The sequence below is a fragment of the Zosterops lateralis genome, assembly GCF_965231275.1.
Source record: "Zosterops lateralis genome assembly, chromosome: 8".
Lineage (NCBI taxonomy): Eukaryota > Metazoa > Chordata > Aves > Passeriformes > Zosteropidae > Zosterops > Zosterops lateralis.
In genome coordinates, this window is record NC_139768.1 from 13,586,541 (window position 1) to 13,613,914 (window position 27,374).

At 39.8% G+C, this 27,374-nt stretch overlaps 1 protein-coding gene and 1 pseudogene across 2 annotated transcripts in view; both read right to left on the reverse strand.

Moving 5' to 3' along the window:
* Window positions 1-3,272: 3,272 nt before the first annotated feature.
* LOC310912134 lies at window positions 3,273-7,986 on the reverse strand (annotated as a pseudogene). The gene is made up of 3 exons: window positions 7,835-7,986; window positions 3,690-4,363; window positions 3,273-3,584 (listed from the first exon to the last, which is right to left on the reverse strand). The product of its transcript is annotated as an uncharacterized misc_RNA (transcript).
* A 6,896-nt stretch (window positions 7,987-14,882) lies between these two features.
* The window catches only part of KNDC1 (kinase non-catalytic C-lobe domain containing 1), a 55,633-nt gene continuing 43,141 nt past the window's right edge, over window positions 14,883-27,374 (reverse strand). The window contains exons 17-30 of the mRNA XM_083866872.1: window positions 26,709-27,106; window positions 24,801-24,894; window positions 24,592-24,689; window positions 24,098-24,309; window positions 22,685-22,798; window positions 22,134-22,281; window positions 21,705-21,884; window positions 20,449-20,664; window positions 20,069-20,151; window positions 18,665-18,815; window positions 18,130-18,252; window positions 17,968-18,027; window positions 17,207-17,364; window positions 14,883-16,945 (exon numbers count right to left, since the gene is read on the reverse strand). Of these exons, the coding sequence (XP_083722998.1) occupies window positions 16,714-16,945; window positions 17,207-17,364; window positions 17,968-18,027; window positions 18,130-18,252; window positions 18,665-18,815; window positions 20,069-20,151; window positions 20,449-20,664; window positions 21,705-21,884; window positions 22,134-22,281; window positions 22,685-22,798; window positions 24,098-24,309; window positions 24,592-24,689; window positions 24,801-24,894; window positions 26,709-27,106 (2,267 nt within the window). The 3' untranslated portion in view covers window positions 14,883-16,713. The remainder of the gene's footprint in view (window positions 16,946-17,206; window positions 17,365-17,967; window positions 18,028-18,129; window positions 18,253-18,664; window positions 18,816-20,068; window positions 20,152-20,448; window positions 20,665-21,704; window positions 21,885-22,133; window positions 22,282-22,684; window positions 22,799-24,097; window positions 24,310-24,591; window positions 24,690-24,800; window positions 24,895-26,708; window positions 27,107-27,374) is intronic.

Genomic DNA, 27,374 nt, shown 5'->3' on the forward strand with positions numbered 1-27,374 from the left:
CGATCCTATTGCCAGTCCCCTGGCGGCTGCCTCAGCCAAATTGGGACGGGCGGTTGGGAGCGCGCTGCTGGCGGCTCCCCAGCCCCGCGGTGTTAATTCAATCAGGTTTCTCCCCTCAGCGCACGCACTGCAGGGGAGAAGGGCTTTGAAGTCAGTGCTCTGGCAATTCTCCCCTCCCATCCCCTTTTCCTCCCCGGGGAGCCCAGTGGCCACATTATACAGCCTCTCCCTCGAGAGCCGTCGGGCCGGGAGGGTTCTGACAATTTCACCCCATGAGCATTAAACTACTCCTCCTCATCTAATCGATTTCTCTTTTCTTTTCTTTTCTTTTCTTTTCTTTTCTTTTCTTTTCTTTTCTTTTCTTTTCTTTTCTTTTCTTTTCTTTTCTTTTCTTTTCTTTTCTTTTCTTTTCTTTTCTTTTCTTTTCTTTTCTTTTCTTTTCTTTTCTTTTCTTTCCTCATTTGTAGCTGACTTGCCCAGACCGCTTTGAGCTGCCGGAGAGCGTTCGGGGCTATGTTATTGTGGTGCTGGGGTCTGCCAGGGCTAAAACACAGTGAAGGAGAATTTCAAACAACCAGGAATAAAGCATGAAGTCCGAGTTTCTTTCAGATCAAAGGCAAAGCGAGCATTCACATTTTAATGCCAGAGCTGGACAGCTTTCATTTGAGCAACTACCGGGAAACAGAAAAATACTTGCAAGCTAGCCCTGCCCAAGCACTGGCCAGGTATTTCATGCGCTTGCTGAGTGTACCTGCGGCCGAGGAGTCATTATGTTAAGTGACCATTAGCACCTTTCGAACAGAGCTCGGCTTCTGCCCCGCCAGCCGTTCTGCAGCTGGTGCTCCCGGAGCTGGGCTGTCCCGTTACTCTCGCCCATCAGCGCTCAGCCCTGAACCCCGCCAGCCCCAGCCGGAGCTCGGGGAGCCGCTCACAGCCTCCCTCCATCCCCGACACCGCCCCGCCGCCGCTGCCGCTCGGCCCCGCAGCCCCACAAACCCCGCGGGCTCAAACCCCGGCAAGGACGGCAGCGCTGCGTGTTGTCCCCGGCAGCACCGCCGGTCTCTGCCTGGCTTTAGAGCTCTGCGGGGAGGGGAAGCCGCTGCCCCTGGACGGGACAGCCCGGCCTGGCCCCGCGTTCCGAGCCCGGGGCCCGGGAGGGCAGACCCAGGGGATTCGGGCTCATTCAGAGCCACCCCAGATCACTTCTCACCGGGGACATGGGGACCACGTAAGGTGTGCTCCTATCTCCCCTTTTTCACCGCTGGGGTGGGGGACGACGACCCTCCTCCCCTGCGCACCCTCCGTGCCCGCAGTTCCCCGCCCAGGAAACAGTTCCCCTCCGCAGGAGGGAGCACTTTGTTCTCCCTCTCTCCTCCTGAGCTTTCCCATCTGTCTCTCACTTTCCCCGGTCCAGCTGCGGTGCTGCCCGTGCCCACTTCCCTTTCACCCTCCCCCATTTGTTCCGGGGCTGGGGCGCTCCCGGAGCGCTGCGGGTAGTCCCGGTGCCCCCAGAGTGCTCCATCCCTTCATCCCTTACTCCCTATACCGCCGCTCTGACTTCTGAGAGCACGAAGGGTTATTACCATTATTCCTTCCGAGGAGAGGTGGGGCTCTCCTCTGTGGCCATACAAAATCATAAAGGGATGGAACACCCAACCCTTCAAACATTACTTCCTTGAAAACAGAATAGCCACAATGGTTCTAATGCTTTATACTTTTTTCCCCCCCCGGTAAATTTTACATTTATTTTCCTTGACTGTTTTGTTATTTTAAACATGACTTTGCTTTAGAGCAAAAGAAAATATTCACGATTGCAGCTCTTTCTGGAGACACCTCAGTTCCCTGACGTTTGAAAGAGTCAAGACAGGTTTCTTCAAATCAATATTTCCGCTTATTGATACTTGGCTTCGAGAAATAAGCCTCCATCGAATGGGAATTTTACTTACCTGTCGACAAATTTCCTTAATCCACAACTGCATAATGTTCCTGAGATCTCAGCAACGTTGATAGGACCCTTTTTAATTTAGCTGAAACTCTTGCACTGGAGACGCACAATTCGTGCAATTGCAAACAAATACTAATATCTCAAAAGACTAGAAAAATACAGCATAGGCTACAAAATAATCAAGGAGACTTCCAGAGGTGACTGCAAAGCCCACTGCCCACAGCAGCACATAATGTTGTTTTTTACCAGGCAAGGGCACTCGAGTGGCAGATTGGCCCCTGTATACAAAAGATATTCAAGGAGGTTTACAGAGAACCCTCAGACCATTCATTACAGGAGTTTAAATTACCAGTGTGCCGGAAACCTTCTAATAACCCCCCCAGCTCACCTCTAAAGTGATGGAAATTTTTATTGCTCTTTTCATGTTAGTTGACAATTGACTTTGAAAGACTTATGTCAACTTACAGTCAAAAGATCATTTCTCAGAGCCTTTTTCCTGGCCTGCAATCAGGCCGTTTTGATCACCAATTTACTAGCTCATTATCCAAAATTTAAAAGTGCATAGCACTGTGGTAAGGAATTTTACTGCCATTGATGGAAAACCAGCTTTGGAATGTTAAAATTCTTTTGATCATCACCCTTGTACCCTGACAACTGCATGTGAGATGACTAGATACTGTTTTGTAGGTAAGAAATTTCAACATCCTTTCCATATTTAGGTAAGAGGTTCTTACTCATCCACTGAGGCAACTCATAAAAACGTGAAGATATCATATCATACTTATTTAGAAAGTAATTTTTTAATCTTGAAAGCATCTGTTCTGCTACTATAGCTAGCTGAGTTTTAAGTGTACCCACATATTTGGCTAAAAACACAGTTCCACGACAGAAAATCTCATCCAGTAAGTAGCTGAAGGGGTTGGATACATCTTTAGAAGACAGAAGGAAATTCACACTTCTTTGCGCTCAGCCACAGAGTAAATGGCAGGGGGGCAGAAAAAAAATCTAGATAAGGAGTCTATGCTTCTTTAAATGAAGAGGATCGTTCATTTGGGGCAGGATGAATACCTCTACAACCCTTGAGAAAGGAATTCACATAAGATCTGGAAAAAATAGGTTTATTAAAAGATTTCATTTATATTATTGTTTGTCCCACCCCGTTTATATTTTACAGTTGCCTATAAATGCAAGGGCCTGAAGTCCATGACTCAGATTGTCCAGCGTCATCGGTGCCGCATCATAACTCCACCAGGCAGTTACAGACGAGGGCAGCCCAGAGACCCATCAGTAGTGCAAATCCTCTTTAGTCATTGTTCGTGTCAGAGGGTCAGACACCCAGCAGGAAGGCTCTGGGGTCCCGGTACCCTACAAAGCAGGGCGCTGCCCAAAAGCCAAGCGGCTGCGCTCTGCAGGCGCTGCTGAGGTCCAGGGCGGGGGCCGGCAGGGCCGCCAAGGCGAAGCCCTCGGAGGCGGCCCCGTGCTGGGGCAGGGGCGGTGGCCGGGCCACGTATGAGAGCGGCAGGGGCAGCACAGCGCCCTGAGGTCCGTACGGGAGAGCGGGGCTGCAGAAGGGCTCCGTCCTCAGCTCCTGCAGCTGCCGCTTGAGCTTCATCCGCCGGTTCTGAAACCAGGTCTTGATCTGGGGAAGAGCACGAGGGGGAGAAGGAGAAAAGACGAGGTTAAACAACGCCACTCAGGCTCGTTTATCCCGTTATTTGGAACCGCACGGGACGCCCCCGCTCACCTGCACCTCGGAGAGGCGCATCCTGCCCGCCAGCTGCCGGCGCTCGGCCGCGCCCAGGTACTGCTGCCGCTGGAAGGAGCTCTCCAGGGTGCTGATCTGCTCCGCGCTGAACGCCGTGCGCAGCCGCCGCCTGCTGGGCTCCTCGGGGCCCTCGGGACCCTCCTCCGGCACCGCCTGCCCCGCTCCCGATGGCCTCCCGCCTGCTCCTGGGGCAGGGATAAGGAGGAAAGGGTCAGCCAGGCCCGAGAACAGCGTGGGGAACCAACCGCCCCCTCCCTCCCTCCGCCCCCGAGCAGCCACCGAGCGGTGGTGCCTTCCCGGCCCCGGGGGTGTCCCGGAGCCGCCCCCCGCCCCGGAGCCCCAGGCTGTCCCGTACCTGCGGCGGGAGTGACCGCCACTCGCTCCCTGCTCTTGCCGCCTCTCCCGTCCCTCGGGCTCGCTTCAGGCCGCTCCTGGCTCCGCTCGCTCCGGCCGAGGCTGGAGCCGGAGTCGGGCCGGGGGCCTGCGGATGATGCTCGGTGTGGAGAGCCCTCGGTGGGGCTCTTGAGAGCTTGGCTGCTCTGGGACAACCATTCCACGGAGAAAGGGGCCTTAGTCATCCTGCCTTGTTTGGGAGATGCCGGGAAGGAGGTATCGGGGAGCACGGGTCTCTCCTTTATACCGCAACTCCCGGAGGAAAAGGTTGTTTGTGTAAATACACATCAAAGGGCCAGATAAGTATCATGTAATTGCTATCAGTCCTGCCCCCCCAACAAAAGATCTCGTTCACACATTGCCCCAGCTCGCGGAGGCTCGGCTCCGCCGTGTCTGCCCCTGAGGAGTTCACTCCGCCGTCAGTGATTTACAGCTCTTGTTACATCCTATCCCCATGCAAATGGCATTTATGGAGCTGAGCAGCCTCAAACGGCGCTGGGGAATGTACCCCCGGGGGAGCGCAGCATCCCCGGCCGCTGCAGGGAGAGGGGACGCTGCTGCTTCCCCTGGAGTTGCTTTTCCATTCCTTTTGAAGCACCAGGCCCACTGTTCTTCTCAAGCCCGCTCCTCTCTGGGCTGAGCACTGCGTTCCCGAGACAGCCTCAGGCAGGCAAGCAGAGAAACTCCCTCACTGGGTTCTCCAGGACTGCAGCATCAGGTTATAAGCACCAGGCACAGGCTGAGGGGTTTGGATGAGTAGGTTGTGAAACAGAAAAAGGTAAACGTCAAGGTCATTGGATTCTATGAATCGACACACTTCTGGTCGTTTTATATAAAGTATGGCTTCTGGACTTCATCAGAAAATGACAATTATTGCCTTAGAACTGACATTCTGCTGAGAGTTCTGCTGAAGTTACATTATTCATGTCATATCTTCCCTCCAGATCTCTTGCAGCTATGCAGGTTATCCAGATTTCTCTGCTATCTTACTATCCCTCTTTTTCTTCTTACTACCTCAAGTGTGTCTTTCAGAATCGTTCCCGTTCATCTCCGGGTTTTATGTGCGCCAGGAACACTTGGCTGCTGCAGTAAAGCCTCTGTAGTAAATTGACAAAAGGTTCTTAGTGCTTTATGGGCAGTGTTTCTCTGCAGGGTAACCAGGAATTCCCTCCCCTTTTCACCCTCCTGTGCAAGAACAGAGCAGGACTTCCACTGCATTGATAATTCCTATCACAGCCCTGCCTGGTATCAGTCTGCCTCCAGAGATCACGATTCCACATCTTACTTATCTGTCCTTGTTCTTGCTGCTTTACACTCAGCCACCACCTGTACACAAACCTCTGCTGTCTGTCTACCCTGTCACTTGGCCAACCTGTTACTCTGCAGCTCTCTACATTTCTCAGCATTCACTTTCTCTGTGATAACAGTTACTGTGACCACAGTTCTAACTATTTCTTAGACTGTCCGTGAGACAGAGGCTTGAAAACCCTCCTAATTATTTTATGTTTATGATGGAGTATGTGGCATGAACTCTGCAATCCTCTCGGATTCACTACTCCGGTGGATACAGGAGGTTGCACAAGCTCACATGTCTATTTCTTCCAATGTACTCAATTTTAATATTATACAGATGTATTTTTTTCTTTATATTAATCCAGTTAAAGTTTTATTGAAATCCTCTTTGTCAATCTTTTTCCTAAACCAAGCATTTCAACCACTTGTCCACTCCAAATATAGTTGCTATAACCATTTTCATCAAGAAATCCTACAGTTTTTTGTTCACCAGATAATTGTTTCACTGGACCACATTCAAGTTTGACTTGTGAACCCCTTTTAGGCCCTGTCTCTCATTGTTTGCTCATTTTCATGGCATAGCATGTGTCCTACTTTGCTCTACCAGCGATGACATTGTTCAAGAGTTTGTCTCTAACCCAACAAAAACAAAACCATGATTGTCACCTTTATTTAAAGGTGTCTAATAACCAATTTAGAACCACAACCATACATGACCAGAGCCCTCTTGGAGCCCTTTGTTTCTGGCCTGTGTAGGTCGGGATTGGCATTGCAGGCTGAGCCCACTAAACAAGCTTCCTGGAGGAAAAATTGTGTAAAAATGTGTAAATAAACATTCAAGTATTAATGCCTCCCATATATGTTATCTACTTAAAGAAGTCCACAAACACTTCTACCACAGACAAAGCCTGTTGGACACACACACACACATATATATCTATATATATGTGTGTACACATACATGGTGTCTTTTTCACCAAACAAATGGATTTGTTTGATATCTAATTATTTGAATCCTCATCTCTTTATCCTTCCCAATGGAAAGTTTAGAAAGCTTACTTGACCAGACTGTAGAAGATTGTTTTTAAATTTCCTGTTTTATAACACACACCCCCACCAACCCCCCACCCCATTACCTCACCCCACTTTGAATATTTCAGGTTTTTAAATATTCTTTTCTTTAGGTGAATGTAAAGACTTCCCCTACCACAAACCTCAGGATAAATTTTAAAATACCAGAGCTTCTGAGCATTAGACAGTTCTGTTGGCAACATATCTCACAGAGCAGACCAAGCAGGCAGGAGATGGAGGGGAGACATACAGGAACGTGCTCTGTTCACTGAATTACTGAAGGACAAGTCCCTCCACTCAGCCGCATTTAACACGTGGCCTGGCAGCAACCTTTCCAGACAGAACTGGGAATATCAGTGCCACTGCCTGCTTGCAAAATCCTGCCAAGCTTCCCCTGCAGTCAGGCAAAAAGCCATTCTCAAGGACTAATTCTCATGAACATCAAAAAAAGAAAGTGTTTTTTTCTGCAAGCTTTCTTCTCAATTTAAATATTTCTGGATCACTGTAACAGCATTCTGCATCACAGATAGGGCACAATCCCATCCCAATGAGACATATATGTCCCATGTGCCCAGAATTATTTCCAGTCTTAGTCCTTACAGAATATTATGTATAAGTATAAATAATGTATTTATATCCTACTTACATTCTTATATATAACATATATATTTATATCTCTCTATACAAATACTTTTTGAAAAAATACAAGAGAGTCAATTTCTATGACATTACTTTTCCAGCTTTATGTCAGCAAATAAAGACACTTGGCAAGCTGTCACATAGGACAAAAAGAATACATAACCTAAGATGGAGCTCTAAAAATATCGAGTTTAGTCATCCACTGATACATCTGCCTTTACTGATTTGAAGACTTTTTTCCGTCTGAGCTGCAAATTACATTTTTATACACTGCTGGTTTATTAATTGCATTGTATTGAAGTAAATGGCACTGCAGAAAGGTGGCATCAAATGCTGAGCTCCCAGAGACACAAATTGATCATGGTGTGACAAGATTAAACCAAATCTCATTTCCATTACACATAAAATGTATAAGTCTCCTGGACAGGTAGCAGATGACTTCTGAATGTAATGACTGCTACAATATTTAACAGCTGCTAGTTTAATTTTATCTAAAATTCTTAAGCTGCCTTCTTTGTGTTTCCATCTATTATTCATTAAATGCTTGTTTGAAAATCTCCCGCTAAACTGTGATTCAGAAATACCCTGTTTGGAATCAAGTGATATTACCAACGGGATGAAAACCTGCTCATGCTAATGAAATTTGTCAGAGTAGGGCAGGGACAGATAGTAGCTTTTACTCTGCTGCTACAGGGGGGCAGAGACAAAGAGCTCAGACATACCAACACGATTGTCACTAGCAGGAGTCTGGAGATCCATTACCATAGATAATGGCAATACTCTATGCAGATGTTTGCAGAATACACAGCTGCCCTCTTTGGGGAGGCAGCACCTTCCCCTTCAGCTCTGCAGAAATCTTCACACACAACACTGGTCTCATGTTGAGGAGGTTCTGCAGAACTACCTACTAGGCTGCCTACTAGACAGTTGGTAATATTTAAAAATATTGGATAATAGATAATAAATAGAAATAATTTGGGATTACATCTCAGCCTTTGAGAATTAATTGTGGGTCCACATCTTCCAGTCCAAAGCTCAGGGGCAGGATTGTGCTGAGACATCCCCTGGCTATTGGAGATATGGAGGAACTGAAGAGGGAGCAGCTGAGAGTGCCACTACCCTGGGTTCCCCACAGGTACCGGGGAGAACTGCCACCACTTGGCCAAAGGAAGGGACTGTCACTTTGTACCAGAAAGGGACACTTTCCCATGGCATTGGAGTGTCCTGTGAGACCAGAGTAGAGGGAATTTGTGGTTCCTAGGAGTAGCTAGGTGGTGATGCAACTCAAAGAGTAAAATCCAGGCAGTTTATACCACACAGGGGCCTTGTGTTCACCTGTGGACATGCAGATTTCCCATGAAGGTGTGTCCAGGGAAGCAAGGGGCTGCTGGGATCTGCTATGCAATTTACATGGTCTTTGCCCCGGTGTGTTTATCCAAACATTCTGTTTCTGAGTAAGCACTATTTAGGACTTAAAAGCATTACAAATGGCCTCCAACCAATCTCTTCATTATCAACAATTATCATTATCTTTCCTCTTTGACAGAATAAGAGCTACTTTTCCATGAGGCATTTCAAGACTGTATGTGCAGAAACACCAGGAGGGCCTGGTATAAACATAGTGACAATGCACAGATGAAAATTAAATGTCTCATCATGTTTGGAATTGATCTAAATCAACACAGTATTCGAAATGCCAAGAGCTCCCATGGCTCCTTAACACAAGCCTGCCACCAGCAGCTAAAAAGAATCACTGAAATGTTTTTAAAAATGTATGTATTCTGCAGAGACATGCTGAAAATATTAAAAAAGAAAATACTCATTTTAATGGCTCTTTACCCAAATTTAAGCTTATTTTTAAAAAGTCAAATTCAGAATGTAGTAGGACTATGTTTGGAACATGTACTGCTGTTCTTCTAGAAACAAGGTATAGCACCAGAGTCCTTTGTTTATTAATTATTACTAGACAAACTATTAGAGTTGGAAACCCATCCAAGTTTCAGGAATGTAAATCTTCCTTCAGCACTCACTGCTATCATATTGCCAGAGGGAGATCTCTATGGACACTGCTCAGAAGTCTGTAGTTGGTTTAATTCTGTTTAGACTAGAAATTGGACTTTAAAAACAATTAGACACACTTAGACACCTTGTAATCTTTTCAAAATCTAACAGAGAGGTTAACTTCACATTTTACATCCAGGCCTTTTTCTTTGTCAGTCTTTGCTGAAAGGTGTGTGGCTTTTTTTTTTTTTTTTTTTTTTTTTTTTTTTTTTTTTTTTTTTTTTTCTCTCATGATGATTACTTCTAAAGTTACATTTATCAACATGTAAAAGTAAGAATGAATTAATCAGAAATTTTCCATTACATTCCTATTTCCCACAAATACTTTCTAAAGAAATTTAGAAAATGAAAGAAATTATACTGACCAAAGCTTTTATTATTCGTGAAAGTAACTTTTCAATTTCAGCTATTCAAGAATGAATAATTTCCCTCCTTGATTCCAGAGTTAGCATTTGAGCACGATGAGTCAGTCAGCAGGAGAATGGTCTATCACAGCTGGCAGCCTGGGGACATCTATCACGCTCTGTGCCCATCCCGGTCTATGCCACACAATGTTGCTTTGAAATGCATTGATCTCAGCAGTGAAAATGTTTTACTGACTCTTCCTTCCCCCCTAACTTACACCTAAAATAAATAAGGTCTTTGTATTGCTCCAAAACCAATCTGTTCAAATTAAATGGAAAAAAACTTTAGCTTTCTTTTCTTTTTTTTTGGTGACTGACTTCAAGGCCCTTCTCCATTTCACATTTTTAGTTATTTCTCCCCCTCATCTGTATTCCTCACTATACACCGTTTCTTCCTATTTTCCTTATTCCAGTCACTTCCATCAAGTATCCTGCAAATGTTACTATTGCTTGAAGAAGAGAATAACTCTGGCAAGATATATAAGTGTAGCAACAGAGCATAAATGACACAGTATGTCTGCCTTCACTTATCCCAAACAGGGAACACAGATATGTCCTGACATTCCCTTAGTTTACTGATAAGGGAAAAGCTGGGCTTAGTGGGTGAGGACAGGAATGTAGTTAGGTTAAGATGCTTAACACTGCCCCTGTAACCTGCAATTCGATGTCTGTGTTTCCTCCCGACAGTGCAGTGTCATTATTTTCCCAGATTTTATAGAAACGAGTGTGTTACACATGGATAGAAGGTCAATAGGATTTAAGACTAGGATGATGTGTGTGCATGTTCTCTAAAAGATTAAAGGGAGCAGCTGAACGCTGAATATAAATATACGTTCATTTTACAAATGGAATATAAGAAAACCCCTGCCATTTTATGTTTGCATGTTTCTAATGGGCAAGGTTTGGGCAGACATCTGAACGGCCGATGGTTTTTCACTCTCCCCGTGCTCCCGGTGCAGCACCGTCATGTACAACGCTGCAGAGAGCCTCTTGTGCCATCTCCTGGTTGGACCGAGACTCCACAGTCAGAAAGCTGCTACAGAAAGGACGGGAACCAGTAGAAGTTTAGCTGAGGCAGTGATAGAATCAGGGAATCGTTCAGGTTGGAGAAAAACTCTGACTATCGAGTCCAGCCCTTAATCCAAGTTCACTATTAAACCATGTCCCTGAGTGCCACATGTACACAGGAACACTCTCGGATGGTCACTCAGTTCCTGGCAGCTAAAACGACTCACCCAGCACATGGATGTGCATGGCAGGCTCTGCCTCTGATCCCTCTGCTGCTGCTTTTAGCATCAAGTCAGTTTTCTACTGGATTAGCATTAGAAAGGAAATTCAGCATCTCTCTATACCATCTTTGACATCAGTTCTAGCAACTCATGCCACAGCATCACCTACATTTGGTATGTATCAGTAGAAGAATGCAAATAAACCCCTGAACACTGAAGTGACCAGAATACAATTAAATTAATAATCAAATTAATATATTTGAATTATGTCCAATTGCACTTGATTGAAGATCCCTACTGAGTCCCTCTCTCTTCACAGGAACAAGCAGGCCTGTGCACTTATGACAGAGTTTTATCTCACTTGTTCTTAAAAATTCACAGGAAAGCAGATCCTAGAGGTGTGTTATAGATGAGTAACCTGTCCCAGTGCTTCACAGGAGCCTCTCCAACATAAAAACTGAAACAAAGTCAGCCTTGTTTCAAAACTAAGTGCTTAAACTTCACAGAACACAAAAAACCCCCACAAAAATCCCAAACCCTTACCCTGCAGCTACTACAATTTTTTACAGCAACATTTCACGCTCACAGGTCTACTCAATCCAGTCTTGCTATGTAAGTCCAATGCTTTCTGTCTCAGCTTATGAGGAAGTTTATGTTTCTGAATATATACTTATTGTGGGCCTCTACTCTCTCTCATTTTGGCTGTATGTATCCTAGCTGCAGTGCCTAAATTCCTGCTGATGCTTCTCTATTGCCAAACAGAGCAAAATAATTCCCTTCTGTCATGTGCAGCTCTCATGTAGTACACTTCAGGTGTTCTCCCCCCACCTTCTTCTTTTCTTTTTGCAAACTGTACACATGGATTCATATTCAGCTTGTCATCTGTTATAGTCTCTAGGGATTTTTACTGAAGCTCTGTAGTTACTTTTAATTTAACATTTATCCTTCAAAACCATGAGACTTGAAGCTGAAATTTAAACTGTTATCATGATTATTGTGAGTTCTAAGCTTGTATGTTGTGCAAGTGTGCTTTCCATCCCACCTTGTATTTCAGCAGTAAAATTCACAGACATTCCCACACATCCCATACAGTGTAGGCTGTGAGAAGGCTGCCTTATGGTAACCCTGGGTAGTTTGCCTTCCTCACTGGAGCATGCAGAATCCCAAGCAGGTCTTATCTTGTTACTGTGACTGTGATAGTTCCCTTCTTCCCACCCAGGTGTGTTGAGAACGGAGCACATTTTACCTCATTACTGTAAACCAGAATAGTTTGCTTCCCACCCTCTGCAGGAGTGCCAAGGTGAAGGCCATCTGCAGATCTTGGAATTCAAACAGCAGCACCTGCATTACATGGGGCAGCTAATGAGCAAAATGGGACATCACATATGTATGAAATGTTAATTAGCACGGATTTCTTTACTCATCCCCACAGCACTTTCCCTGGAGCTTCACTCCTGAGCAGGGCTCCAGTGCACTGGGTCCTCATTTGAGTGGTGCTCCAAAGCTCTCACTTATTTTGTGCCTTGTCCCTGAGGGATCTGCACCTGCTTTTCACTCATAACATCTGGATAGTCCTAACCTCACTTAATTCACTTTCATAGGTTAACAAGCATGCTAATTACTCTTTGAAATGATGCACTAACCAGTTGTACATTCACGTTAGAGGCCCATCATCTGAATCTGAGTGACCAAATATATAACTAGGCCAGGAGGATCTGTTGTCAAGGCATTTATTGACTTCAATGTATAACGTGCTGGTTTTAGCTCTTGGGACAGTTACCTTAACCACTAGGTCATTTAAAAATTCTTCATGGACAAAAGCATGTCAGCCTTTTAAATTAGTTTCTAAGCTTTGCAGATTTTCAGTAACTCTTCTAGTGTCCAAGTCTTCCTGGCTGATTTTCTGTCATTCTCTTTATCTTTCCTTTCCACTCATTCCTGTGGTTTTGCCCATTTTAAAAAAGAAGTAATATTTTCTCGTTCTCTGGGAACTCACTCATTCTTCCTCCATCAAAAATACAGTAACTCCAAGATTATTTCAATTTTCCTCATTATTACAGAATGGATTTTATCAGAAGTTAATGTTATGATACGTCTAATTAGCCTCATAGCCTCTGACCTGTATCCCTGGTTAACTTTGATTATGACACGCATTGCTTAGAGGGGAAGCAGTGGAACAGCAAGCACTCCAGGCTTTTGCACCATCTGATACTTACCTCTTCTGGTAAGCAGAGAGATCTTACTGTATAATAGAAAAGTATTTTAAAATCAATTTTTATTGTTTTGCTTTTCCCTTGCTGGCAATTTTTTTTGTCTGTCCAGTTTTGTTCCTAACCTGCTGTGTTGTTCTTTTATATTTGTTCTGTCTTGCTTCTACTTTTTCTCCAGTATTCTTTTTTGATTCTTTTCAGGTAATTGATGAGCCCCTAATGCAGCCACAGTGCTCTCTGAGTTTTCTTTCCTTTGCATATGGATAGACAATCGTTATACTTAAAATATGGCCTTAGAAACTCTTCTTAGAAACTTTCAGCTCTCTTGAATTTTTCTTTGTGTTTCAATTTCTTCCCCAGGACCTCATGTACCAATTCCTTGAGTTTGTTGAAGTTTGCTTTTTTGAAGCCCAGTGTTACTATTCTGCTTCTTTCATCTCTTTCTTTCCTTTGAATCACAAACTCTGTTGTCTCATGCTAACTTTCATCTTGATTGCTTTCCACATGCAGATTTTCAACAGTTTATCTATTAAGCACTGTAAAATCTTAAACAGTAAGGTTATTCCCTATGGCTCCTGCACTAGCTTATACACACAAAGCTGTATCTAAAGTGTGCTCACACTGGGATGAGAGCAAATCATATCCTGGCTGTCGTCAGAGGGATAAGAAGGTGGTGTGGGTAGGGATGTGAGCACGGTGCACTTCAATACACCCCTTGGTCTGGAGAAACAAAAAACGAAAACTATTGGTGACATTTCAAAACACATTATCCTTGCAATTTTTAGATGTAGCCTAGGATATTCAGTATTTCATCAGCTTAGTTGATTAAACATCAAAACCTAATTGTTTGGCACTCTGTTGAGTTCTCCACATTTTTCTCTAGGTTTCAGTCCATTGTCTTTTATTTAAATAAACAAAATTGGGGGATTTTGTATTCCCAACAATGGTCTTTAACAGAATTATCCAACCTTTGACTTGCAGTTTACCTTTATGGAAAAAAGTTACTTTGCTCATGTCTGTGGATCTGTACTCTCATCTCAGGAGTCATCTGTTCTTTTCCACCTTTTATTTTCAAGTCCTTGGCCCTTTCAACTCCTTGCATCAAGAAAATGAGAACTAGGAGACATCTTGAAGGGATATCAAGACACTTCTTCCCCTTAAGAAGTGACTTTATTTTTCCTTTTCCCCAGAAAATACAATAATCCTAGTCTATGCCTGTGGAGCTGATTATCCTGGAATTTTGCTACTTAGGTGAATAATTTACTACTGTTATTGTTCATGAATTTTATCACATATGACAGAAAATAAGCATCTATTTGCAGAGTTGTTGTCATTCACTGATAGATTAAAAACAGCCGCATTAAAAGTTTCTTCAAACATGTTTGCTGCAGGAATTTTTAAATAGGAATTCTGAAGGAGAAATTGTTCATTCTCACATGTATTTTAGAGGGTTATCAGACTATGAAACCACATAAACACAAAATGTGAAATGTCTGATTGATGCAAACACTCCAAAGTAGTACCATAACACTATGCATTAATACCAATAGAACGTTTGATACACTGAAACACTCACAGAAGACATGAGCTGATTTTTAAAATCTTGTATAGCACCAATTATTGTCATGGAATAAGCAATGTTTTCTAGATGTAGTAACACAGAACTAAGAGATACATGAGCTAATTCTCATGAGTGCAAAATATAAATGATAAGAAAATTCACAAAAGCAATTTCAAAAGTCTGACTGGTAACTGTATAAAATGAGTTTATTAAGATCATGTGATTAGCAAGTCTTGTGGAGTACTTTACATTAGTAAAACTTATGCTACTTAAAATTTTACTGTCATTTAAAGGCAAGGTGTGGATTTAAGTGAATGGTGATTTTTAATTGGCAAAACCCCAAATAACTACTAACAAAACCAATTCTCTAAATTAAATGCATACAGATAAAATATGTGAAATGTATGTCTGAAGATAACGTTATCATTAACATTCTTAAATCATAAAGGTAGGAGGTAAATATTAAATGTTTTCACATTTGGCAATTTTTAGAGAAATAGCAACATGATTTACTTCCCTAAGGATAAGTCAGAATACATTAATTAATGACATGTTAAACCTACATATGGTAAATAAAATAAATCATATTGAAAGTAGGACAAAAGCAAGAAAACCCTGTTGAGGACAGTTCTTCAATGCTTAAACCAGTATGAGCCAAAAGTTAGTAGTACTGTATTAGTAGGAAAAAGTAACTGAGTATTTAAAGGGAAGTATGGACACACTTTGTTTTTACTGAGGAAGATGAGAGGGTTGACATGTAATATTGCTGTTACTGACAAGAGAAAAGGAGAAGCCTTCCTCTTACACATTGAGAAAGCTACAGTTTAGCATATGCACATGCACTTCTGTCAAACACAACAGTACAACTGCAAAATACCAGACATGTACATGCTCCCATCTCTTACATCATTATCCTTCTCCATCACTAACACTTGAGGAGATACTTAGTTCACATCTGCCCTTCACTTCTCTCAAAACATTTTCTTTAAAAAAAATTTTAACACAGTTCTAAGCAAGTCACTTTCAGAATGGTGCTTAAGTGTTTCTTGTCCTTCCCTACTTCTCATTCAACACTACCACTGCTCCCTCTGGCAGAAATACTTGTATTTTTAATGAATTTGTAGCCTTAACATTCTGGCCTTGCATAAACCTGGGTAGCTCAACAAATTTCCTAGCAATAGCAACACATTTCATGGCCATTTAGAAGGTTTTGTAAGTATAAGCTCTATGAACAGGTTAGCACCACAGTTTTACAAGTTGCAGATCCAAATTTCACATCGTTATCTTCTACTGGATGCTGCTGGAGCACTGTGATCAACAAAAACAACCTCAGGAGCAAAAGCCATACTCAAATGTGCACACATACAGACAGACACGTAACTTGGCAAAGTGACTCTTGTGCCAAATACAGATAAAAAAAGCAATTTCACATTTACTGTCTTCACAATTCCAGGAGTGCAGAACCAGAGCAACAAGTTGGTAATACTTACATTCAGATCTTACTTTCATTTGGAAACAGGTTAGTCTGATGACTTTAAAATGAAACAAACAAACAAAAAAAAAAGTTGAAGGATAGCATTCCTCTCCTTCCTTGGCAGGAGAAACAGACAGTCAACTATTTAAGTCAGTTACAGTTTTCATAATATACAACATAAAAGCAAGACATACCAACAGTCAATGAACAGCAGAAGATTTGTGTTTCTGAATTATAAGCATAATCTGACAGGATATAAGTGTACTACGTTTATATAAAAATAGATTCAACATTTAATGAACTATGTTTTGAACTCTCCTAGGCCAACTTAGCAACAGAAGCTGGAATTTAAACTTTTTTCCACAGTATTTTTTGGATATTGGTTTTCAGGCTAATTAATTATTTATGCTAGAGTAACAAAATTAATAACCTTTTTCATTCCCTCTTCAATTTCATCTCTCTTTTTATTCTTTTGATCTACCAGTGATTCAAATCTCATTAGTCAGCATTTTATAATTCCATGTTAAGAAACAGAATAATTTCAACTTGAGACAGTATCTTATGTCACTTCACTTGAGTATCTGCTTGGAAACAGGTCCAGTAGATGAAGTCAACTTAATCCAGTTTTACAGTCTAGACCCAGAACAGAACAGATGAAACATAAATAATTACTGAAATGTTGCTTTCATCTTGCGCAGTGTGTCCTGAATTTTTCGAGAATGTTTTTCTGCTGGTATCTGATGGAAGTTGGCACAGTTGTCAGCTGCCAAGGCAGAAATGTCTGCATCTTTAAAATGAGTTATTCTTTGTCTGAGGTAAGACTGTAGCTTGAAATCTGGTGCATATGTATAAGGATTCTCTTGAAAGGCATGAACTTGGCTCACAACTTTTGCAATATTTCTTGTAAGAGAATATGGTAAAAAAGATTAGTTTGTTTTGCTGACGATAAAAACAAAAGCATAAACAAAAAACAAACCTTAAAGGAAATTCAAAGGCATCAAGCATTTTATTCTATTGTATATGTACCTCTAATAACATCTCTAAACAAATGAAATTATTTGAACTGTTAATTGTGAAATGCTGCAGTAGCTCTCATTATCTCATTAGACAATAGTATAATAAAAAATATAGGTGATATACACACATAATTAAAATAATTACCTAAGTTTAGTCCACTTGTGAGCTCCATTTGTCATTGTGAATCCTCCAGTTTCAAGCTGTTGGACATGCATAGCCAAAACATGGGCTGATGGAATTGTTGGAAGAGTTTTGAATCTGTCTCCTTCCATCAGACATAAGCTGTCACTTTTTAAAAACACCTAGTTAAAAAATGCAGATTAATCTCACATTAAGTCTTAGACAAGGTTTTACAAGTTCTCAAGTACTTAACACTATTTATTTGTCATGAATATTAACTTTTGGTACCGAGGTTGAAAAAAACACTATGAATTCATCTTGTGGCAAACTTTTCAAAGTACATGAAATAACTAATGTTAATCAAAAGATATTTCATACATATTTCAACTGTTCTAAACCACAGGCAAAATTGCATTTCAAAACTCCACTCTGTTTCAAAATTGTACAGATCAATAAAAGAATTCTTATAATAAAATAAGCATTTAAGATTATTCAGAACACATTACAGCTGCAAAGCTTCTGCAGAAATCTTTTAATGCAATGTAGCATATCTAATGTTTTAGCTTGCTTTTGAAATTTTGACTTGCCACACAGGATATATGCTAGCAAAATACTGAGATTAAAATTTATGTAAACTCTTGAAGTAAAAAGTCTTCAATCAAATTAAAATCATAACTAAAAGCAATAATTATGGTTTGCATCCTACAGAGAGCCCTATTTAAGCAGATCTTGCACCTTCTTCAATCCCAAAGATGTAATTTTGCATTAAGGACTTTATACTATACCTCAACAGCCTTGAGTTCCTCCATTATCTCAGCTACTTTTGCAGGTAGAATTTTCCAGGCCTTACAATAAAACAGAATATATTTTTGTTTTTCACATTAATGTCTATATTGGAACAAGATTATATTAAGGAAAATGGCTAGAGAACAGAGTCCCAAACTTACCGGCAACTGTCGTACAATAAGATTTTCCAAGCCTGTGAGGATCTGCATTGCAGTAGCAAAATTTCTTTGTTCATAGCAGCACTTTGCTATAAGAAGAAATTTTGATAACAAGCTCACCTGCCGCTGGAAAAAAATTAGGATATATAAAATGCACATATACATAGTAAATCTACATAATAAAATTAAATGAGAAGGAAGAAGAGGGACTTCCTTTTTCAATTTGTTATCAAAATTGCTGACTGTAGTAACATTTCTCTTCATACACTTTTTCCCTTCCTGTCACTCAGGTGTCCTTGATAAAAGTTTGACCTGTAGTCCCCTCAGACAATCCATTTCTAACATTCTGTTAGGTTTTGACACCTGCTACTAAAAAGCATCCAAGACCCTCCTTGTGACAACAAACCAAATTGTTAACTGCCCACTCCCAGGTGTATTTCATATTTCTTGCAGATTTGCTACATAGCAAGTCATAGATAATGAATAAAAATTTAATAATTAATAATTGTAGTTAATAATACAATAAACAGTGACAAACCTTAGTTGTGTGACATGTTACAATTTCAGCAGCAACCCAGGTGCTGACACTGTCTGCGTTTTTCAGTAATTGCAGAAGGTACTGGTCTTGTATGCACTTGGACAGAAACAGATTACAGACTTTAAGTGAAACTGTCTCAGCAGAAACTGCCCTAAGGAAAATACAGAAAAAAAAAGGCAAAAATAATTCTGGCTGATATTGGATTTTTAAAGAAAGCCTTGATTGTGAAAAAGTCAACTTCTAACCATTTAAAATAATTTTGCATTTCTTGCCATCTTGATTTTAAACTTCATGATATACATAGTGAGCCATGTTACTCTTTTCTTCCTTATAATTACAAGATAAGTATATTTGATCAAAAATAAGCATATACAGGATACATTTCTGTACATAAAAACACTTTCACCACTCATTAGTGCATAATAAACCCCAGCCAATCTGACACAAAATAACAGCCAAAAACCCAAACTCAACAACTGCAGCCACATAAGAAATGGAGCCTGATATCAAGTGGCACCACACACATTGTTTCCCATGATTTAACCCCAAAATCTATATAAACCAGGTGATCTAGCCTTGGCCATTGAACAACCTGTAAAAAAAGAGTTGCTTTAGATGTTCATTCCCTATCCTTAGGAGCAAAAATTTACCACAGTTAGTGCAATTAACAACTACTAATTAGAAGCTAACTGAATCCACTGAGTATGTAAGAAGTAGACCATCATAAAAATAATTAGGTCTATGTGGTTGGATGAAAAACATTAATTACTGATGAGCAAATAATTTAAATAGGTTGGTAACTACTCTAGTAATTATAGAAAAATTCCTCTGTATCTCTGAATACCAATAATTCATCTCCCTAACACACAGAAGGAACATTGTACAGAGAAGCTGTATATCCACCTTCAAAACCCAGCTGCACACAACCCTGGGCAAACTGGTACAGCTTTCAGCAAGGGTGCTTGGACTACGTATCTTGAGAAGTCCCTTCCAACCTCACCTATTTTGTAAGGCCATAAATGTCTGAGATTTCATATACATACACACATTCATGAGCAAGAATCTACTTCAGAAGCCATGACATTTTTTCCCTGCCAAAAACAAAACCTTTCAAGCAACCCCCAATACAAGTTCTTAAAATATTTTGGCCTCAACTCATTTCAGATTTCAAAGAAATCACCTGGCAAATGTGGCCTTCCAAATACATGCATGTCCATAGGTACATACCCGTATCTACGTATAAAACCTCCAGAAATTAAATAACCCATATACATAGGCTACCTAGGCTGTAAAAAAAAATACTAAGTATTTAAATTGTTTCTCTGTTTCTGGCTGTATTAAAAGTATAACACTAAGTTATTGTGCATCAACAGAATTGAAGGGCACTTAAAACAAGCAACTTACTTTGGCACAGCGACACATTTGTCTTTAACACCAAGAGCTCTGGAATTTAGGAAGTGTACTGGATGACATTTATTAAACACTTCCTAAACAAAAAAAGAGCAAGATATATCTGCTGTTAGTTCTCAGAGTTCTTTTAAAATGCTTGGGGATAAAAATGACAGAGTGTGTCCTCTTTCCCACCCCACCTGCATGAATTATGAGAGGGATCACAGCCTAAGCAGATATTCTAAATTTCACTGTAGAGATTTCAAGAGAAAAGTTTCAGTTTAAAGTCTTATAAAATAGACTAAAATGAAATAAGCTTGAAAAAAGGTTGGGCGATGGTAAAGAAAGAAGAGAGTAAAAAGATATTACTTGTACTTCCAAATAGACCTTTGTACCTGTTGCAGTAGTGTCAGCTGCCAACAAAGCTGTTGGGCACTGCACTCCATCAAGAGAACTGGTCCCACTTCATCTGCTCTAGCTAAGGAGACTGAGGATTCTTCTGTGAAACTGCTACAGCAGGGCTTTGGCAAAACTGCTGAACCTGTGTGCAGCCACTCTCTCTGATATTGCGCAATTGGTCCCACACCTTTGGATAGTTTCCAGTAGAAGTTCTGTAGAAAAAATAAATGTAAGGTTACATCTTCTTTTAAACAAACACTAAGCCTCCCCTTGATGTAACTTTCAAGAAAGTGTTGTTAAGAGAAACACCTTTGTGCATGCAAAACTCTTCAGCTCACCTTCAAGGTTAGCCCAGAACAAATTGGTTTACTCAACACTGCTATTTTAAGCTAATATAATATGCACAGTGGATGAGTCTAAGCAGGAGGTTGCCAGATCTCAATCAACAATCAGTATTGAAAACAAACCTCTGTGTATTCAAGCTTCCTGCCATAAAATATTTTACTTCTCCTTTTTACTTAGAATCAAACATCTCTTTCCAAGAAATACTTGGTTTTTCATTCTTTTCCCTTCCATCTTCCATTACCATTATTGTGCAGTAACAATAAAAAAGTCCATGTTTCTCTATTCTGTTTGCATTTCTTGGCGGAATTCTCATGGAATTGTGCACCTTTATCACAAGGCTGATGTTTAATTCAGCTTGCACATTAATGATACATTTGACTTGCACACATTATTTTGGTCACTCTATAAAGAGATCTGTCTTTGGGAAAAGGCTGCAGTATGTTCTGGTTTCTGGGGCTGTAGAACACAATAAAATAGTAAATACAGACAAAAGTTCAGACAAGTTCTTGCTACAGGCTTTGAAGTTCTAGCAGGGAGCCTCGTAGCTCCTGCTGTTTTCTTGTATTTATAGTCTTACCAAGATGCCTAATAAAAAGCATTAATGGTTGAAAAGGGGGCAAAGGTTTCAAATAACTATGAATCACATGTTAGTGTCAAGAATGAAGAGTTTGACACTCAAAATTTTGATTATCTGATCTGTGATTACTGATTCAGCTGTCAAGAATTAAGATTATTATAATGGTTGCAGAACTGTCTGGATTTTAGATACTTTCAAAAGAAAATTTAAAATGCAGGTACATAATTCTAACTAAGTAGGTCTGGACTCTAAGTTGGACATGTCTGTTTTTGTCAAAACATAATATATGGAAATGTGCTCCATATACTCCAGTCTGAAGAAAAGACACACCTTTCTGGAAACATCTTCTGAGAGCTTTTTACATAGAGAATGTAATGTTTTTCTGCCCTCCTCACTTTCCTCTTCACATTTGCCCACACCAGAGCACAGATCAGCACTGCCACTTTTCCTGGCAGAGGCGTCCTCAAGCAGTGACAACAAGCGTTCCCCGTAGCCATTTAATGAAGCAACCTGGGAATGCAAAACAGGCTTACAGAACACAGAACTCAACTTCCCAGAAATTGTAAGCAAGTTACAATATAGTTGCAAAATTCTTACCTGCCCAAAACCAGACATACTGAACATAGCTGTCAAATATAGCATTATTTTTATTTACTTTAATTGTACTAGGGCAACTTTTTGTAATAACTATGTTACAGACTCCATAACTGACTTCATTTTTTTTTTTTTCTTAAAAGAGTTACTGAAATTCTGAATTACCTTGGAAGAAATAAATTCTTTTAGGGTACCCAGAAGATCAGTATTTGTTGCAAAGTCTACACTGTAACAGTCTTCAATCCATGCCTGCAGGATGTAGAAACTGCGGTTACATATTTTGGTAAGAGATGTGGAAGGATCCAGGCTTGCACTGGTGAGAAGAAAAAGAAACTTAAGACGCCAAAATTGATATCCAATTCCAATTTAAAAATAAGCATTGACAAAACCCACAAGTTTTATTTGATATTTAACGTAGGATCTTAAATTCCTAAATTTCACGTCTCTAGAATCCAGAGCTCTATGGAAACAAAGCTGAGGTTGTAATTACTACCCATTAGTGGATAACTGGTAAAAGTAGGAAGCAGAACAGAGAAGTAAGCCCATTGTCAGATGCAGCTCTTGCTCCCATTTTGCTCTCACTTGATAAGAAAGTCTTACAAAAAACAACATAAAAATTCATTTTAATTAAGTACGACTTATGAGAAACTGTTATTTGTTTTAGAGAGGAAATTCAATTGTGCCTTGATAATGTTTTTCATGGGAATTTACTGTACCTGGATAAAGTGCTGCTGATTCTATCAAGAAGAAACTGCAAAAATTCTTCTTGTGTGCAGAAATACCGAAATGTGTAAAGAAACTGCTGTACATAACCTTCTAAAAAGGCATTTCTGTAAAGCACAAGAAAAACTTCAGACAAGCCAGAACACATCTTCAACTTGCATTTGAGTACAGCAACAGCAAAAAAAAAAATCTCAAAATATCAAGAATAGGCATTTTAGATTATCAAGCTCTTCATAAAACCTTGGTTCTTTCAAAAATTATTTTTATACATTGAGTACTGTGATTGCCAACCATGAAAGCATAATTTGTTTTATAAAGAGTTTCTCTACTTTCAATTTTGTGAATAATCACTTTGACATTTCTATTATTAAGACAAGTTGCAATCTAAATAATATGGAAGAACATATTACATTTTCTTTTTTTTTTTTTTCTATCATCTAACTTGATGCTGCTTTAAAACAGTTTTATTATAATAACAGCATAAGAAGTAGATATATTAAGCAAGAAAATATTGCCTGTAGCTCTAATTAGAGGAGTAGTTACTTTAACAACAGAATGTAATTATTATACACACATTTAAAATGAGGGCATTTTATTTTTTTATATACACAGACTCTCAAGGTCTTAACACAGGTTAATTGTCTTTTCTCCCTATTGGCTTACAGCTAATAATAGAAGTTTGAGTTAGATGAATGTGGGAAGTCCAATTCTGAAGCATTTTCTTTGCTTTGTGCAAAATATTAACTACCAGGAAAAGCAGCACACAGTGTAAGTAACTGGCTCTTAGAGTCAGGGTGAACAGGGAGCAGCAGCTGGGAGGAAGATCCTCCCTCTACAGTGGCACAAGTCTGATGGAGCCTCTGGCAATTTCCATCCTTTGCACTATGACAGCACAGGTATCTTAAAACAACAGTGTCCTCACGGGAGTTGAGGGATGCTTCTGTCCCTATTTAGACCCTGAGATATGCCTGCATCTTGATCAGTGACAAAGACTGATTATTGGGGCTATAATCTGTAGAACCAAACCTAAACATTTTCATATCCAGACCTTACTAATAAGAATTAAGAATTTATATGATTATATGAAGAATGGTTGTACTGCTGGCAGTAACAAAGTCTTGATTCCATGGCAACTATCAGAGCAAACCTCAAATAAGCAAAAGATAAAAAAGTTTAAAGTTGCTAGGTTTTTTATTATCAAATACTTTTAATGAAAGCCAGCTGATCTTTTGACATTTTCATCTCCATTTCTGTAAATGAATGTTTTAAGAAACAACACAAACTTGACAGAAGAGAGGAGAATTTATTAAATGTTGAGTTACTAGGATTTATCACAGAGACAAGTTTTTCCCAGTTTAGCAACTATGCTTCAACCCACTCCCAATTTATTGTAAAATATACTATACCTAGAATATAAATAAGCCATTAAACCAAGTGGTGTACCAGCCTGCAGAACTCTCACTCCATTTTGATTGTTACACTGGTGTTTCTCTGTGTTATAGTAAAGGAGCAATGATGATTCATCCATAGGTGCCGTGTCCATGGTGTCAGCTTTCCCAGTGTGAATGACTGCAGGCAGCACATAGGATTCCACACCCCACTGCTCTGCATACATCATCTGCTCAAAGAAGCAAGGTCATGATAAGACAGGAAATTAAAGAGGAAAATTCACACAAAATGCAATCAATTTAAGACAAATTTCATTTAATACAATTGATTTTTTTTTTCCTTTTAAAATAATACTAGTAGCAATTACCTTTAATAATTCTTTTGGATCTTACTTAATTTTGCAGCTTGACACAAACCATTTCACATTTCATACAGTGATCTGAGCAGCCAGCTACATTGATGCAGCAATGAAATGACAAATGAAGCACAAGTGAAATAAAGTCTGACTTGCCTGCACGTATTTCTTCACCAGTTCAAGAAATTGCACTTTTGATTTCATCTCCTGTAACTGTCCTCTCAGTTTGGGCAACATAGATTTAGTTTCAGGACCTTTAGATTTAAAATACATGGCATAAAAACATCAATAAATCAGATTTACAGAACAGATCCTTAAAAGTACCATGCAGCCATTTAACTACTGGCAAGTTGCTGTAATCTTACCTTTGCTTCTTCTTTCTTTCTGTAATAGTTTCTGATAAAACTTTATGGTCTTTCTGTAATTTTTTGTTTCCATCATTAGCAATTGTTCTAGTTCCTATTTAAAAAGAAATAGTATTCTGATCAGAATTGTAAGTGGAAGGTGGTTCTAGTAAGAAAGTGAAGTTTTAGAAGAGAATTATTTTTATGAAGAAAAAAGAACACCCAAACAGACAATGATATTAACAATGATAAACTACCTTTCACATCTGTATTTACAGGCAAGATACAGCAGGAGTTACCTGCTCCCAGAAAAGCATTAGTGATTAGAACAGTCCCAATTCCACAGCTTAAGAACTGGAGCAGGTTTGTGTATGATGAGACTGTGTGGAAGTTTGTCTGAATCTGTTCACATAAATATGCCTTTAGTTATATTTGCATTTATCTGGTTATTTTCAAGAGTATTTTTAAAACTTAAAATCAGAAGTCATCCAGAATTAAATTTTTTATGTTCTGAATTTCGTGCAGGCCCCAGAAACACTTTAAACAGCTGCCCTACATTTGCAGCAAGAACTGGAAGTCTGACTGAAATCAGTGGCTTCCAAACAAGTGTAATTACATGCTATTATACAACCAGGTCAGAAGGCAGACAAGAGAGCTGCTCGAGAAATAAGACATATAAATTTCCAAGACATATTTTCTATTTATGTATTTCACAAAATTGAAAGAACTAAACTAAATTTCACTAGAACTATGTAACTTGAGCAATGAATAGAAATGAAAGTATATCAGGCTCCTCAAAATATATCTATTTAAAAGTAAACATTTACATTTATAATTGCTTGCATATCAAAATGTCATTATTTTACCAGCCAGTAAAAATGGGACATCCACTTTAGGTTCATCTTCTGATTTATTATGAAACAACAAACATGATGTATGTTGTGCTTTATAAAAGTGGTGACTTTTGCACTTGGGTCCAAAGTTAACTACCAGTGACCCAGTTACATGAAACAGCATTTTAAATGCAGTAAGTTCATGGAATGCAGCAGACAACTCCCACAAGCAGAGCGATCAGAAAACACACAGCTCAGAGCTAACATATCAAACAACAGATTGGTAAATAGGTTAGCTTTAATGGGATGGACTTGCTAGAAATTAATTGGAGCTTAAGAAAAAGCTGTCACTGTTTTTCAGAAAAGCTCAAAAAGGTTTAACAACACAGTTCATTAGCATTGAGCCATAAAAGCCCCCTGGATTTTTAAAAGATGTACTCCTACAGAGGCATTACACAGAGAACAGGGAAAACACAGGAAAGCTATTATCCAGATTCTAATTGGAAGCTGCTTGCTTTAACTTCAAGGTCTGCTTTTGTTTCATCAATTAAAGCAAAATCAAGGTGATTAAGAGACTATGGAAACAGCAAGGGAATCAGAAGGAGTGACCATTTGGAATCTGGTGGGCAAAGTGTTTTGTCCCCTAAAAAATCTGGACTGAGCAGCAAAAGGCCGGAGGCAAATTCCCTGCCTATTCCACAACATTTTCCAATTCAGGTAGGTCTAGAGTACAAAAACTTTTGCTGAAGCTCTGTGCCTGTGATGTGCCCCAGCCACAGTCTTTCTTAGCTCTTTTCTGTAGTACCACCACCATGGGGTTGGTGCAAAGGGCAGATAGTGCTTTCCTAGTCAGCTCTAAGCACAGAGGATGGGTTGTAGATCAGTGATTGCACTTTTGTGTCAGAGCACTTTATTTTGGAATACTACACCTCTACTGTGGTTTATGGGTAACACATGACAAACCGTGAAGATTTTAAACTGCTTAAGAGTCAATATTTAAAAGAAGAAATGGTTTTTTGACTCACTATAACAGAACAAATTTTATCATACTTTTAACCAGCAAGATGTATCTTAATGATTTAAAATCATTACTCACCACTTTTTTAGCATCTATATTTTGTGACTCACTTGATTTCTGCTTTCCAAGGTTTTTCAAGTAACTATGAACTTCTGAATCAAAACATTCAGCTCCATAAAATGCACTGCTCCAACCAGGACTACAGCCACAAAAGTCAGGTAGATTGGGAGATGCCAGGCAGCTCTTTCCAGTTATTTTTATCGTGGCCTGTTCCTCTGAACTTGTATTTTCTTCTGCAAAGCCTGGACCACAGCCATTACTTTGCAAATATTGTTGCTCTTTTGCTGTGGGGATTGCACTCTGCAGAGTCAATTCTTTTTTAATATTATTCAAAGGTGACTCATCAAAATCCATTTCAATTAATGATGTTTTTATCATAGGCTCAGCCTTCATGTCCAAGTTTGCTTCCCCTTTTCCTAAAGAAGGTGTGTGGGGGAAAGGAAATAATGGTCATGTGCTGTAATGCATGCTTTGTTGAACTTAAACATGACACATACAGAACACTATTATCGGACTCCCTATTGTGCTCTAACAGTGCATTCAGATGCTTATTGTGACTTTACTTTTTTTTTCTCAACTACACATTGTAAAATGATAAAGGTTAAAAACATTTTGGAACTATCAAGAAATAGTTAAACAATACATTTCCGAAAAGTACAAAATATTTTCCATGCATATGAAACA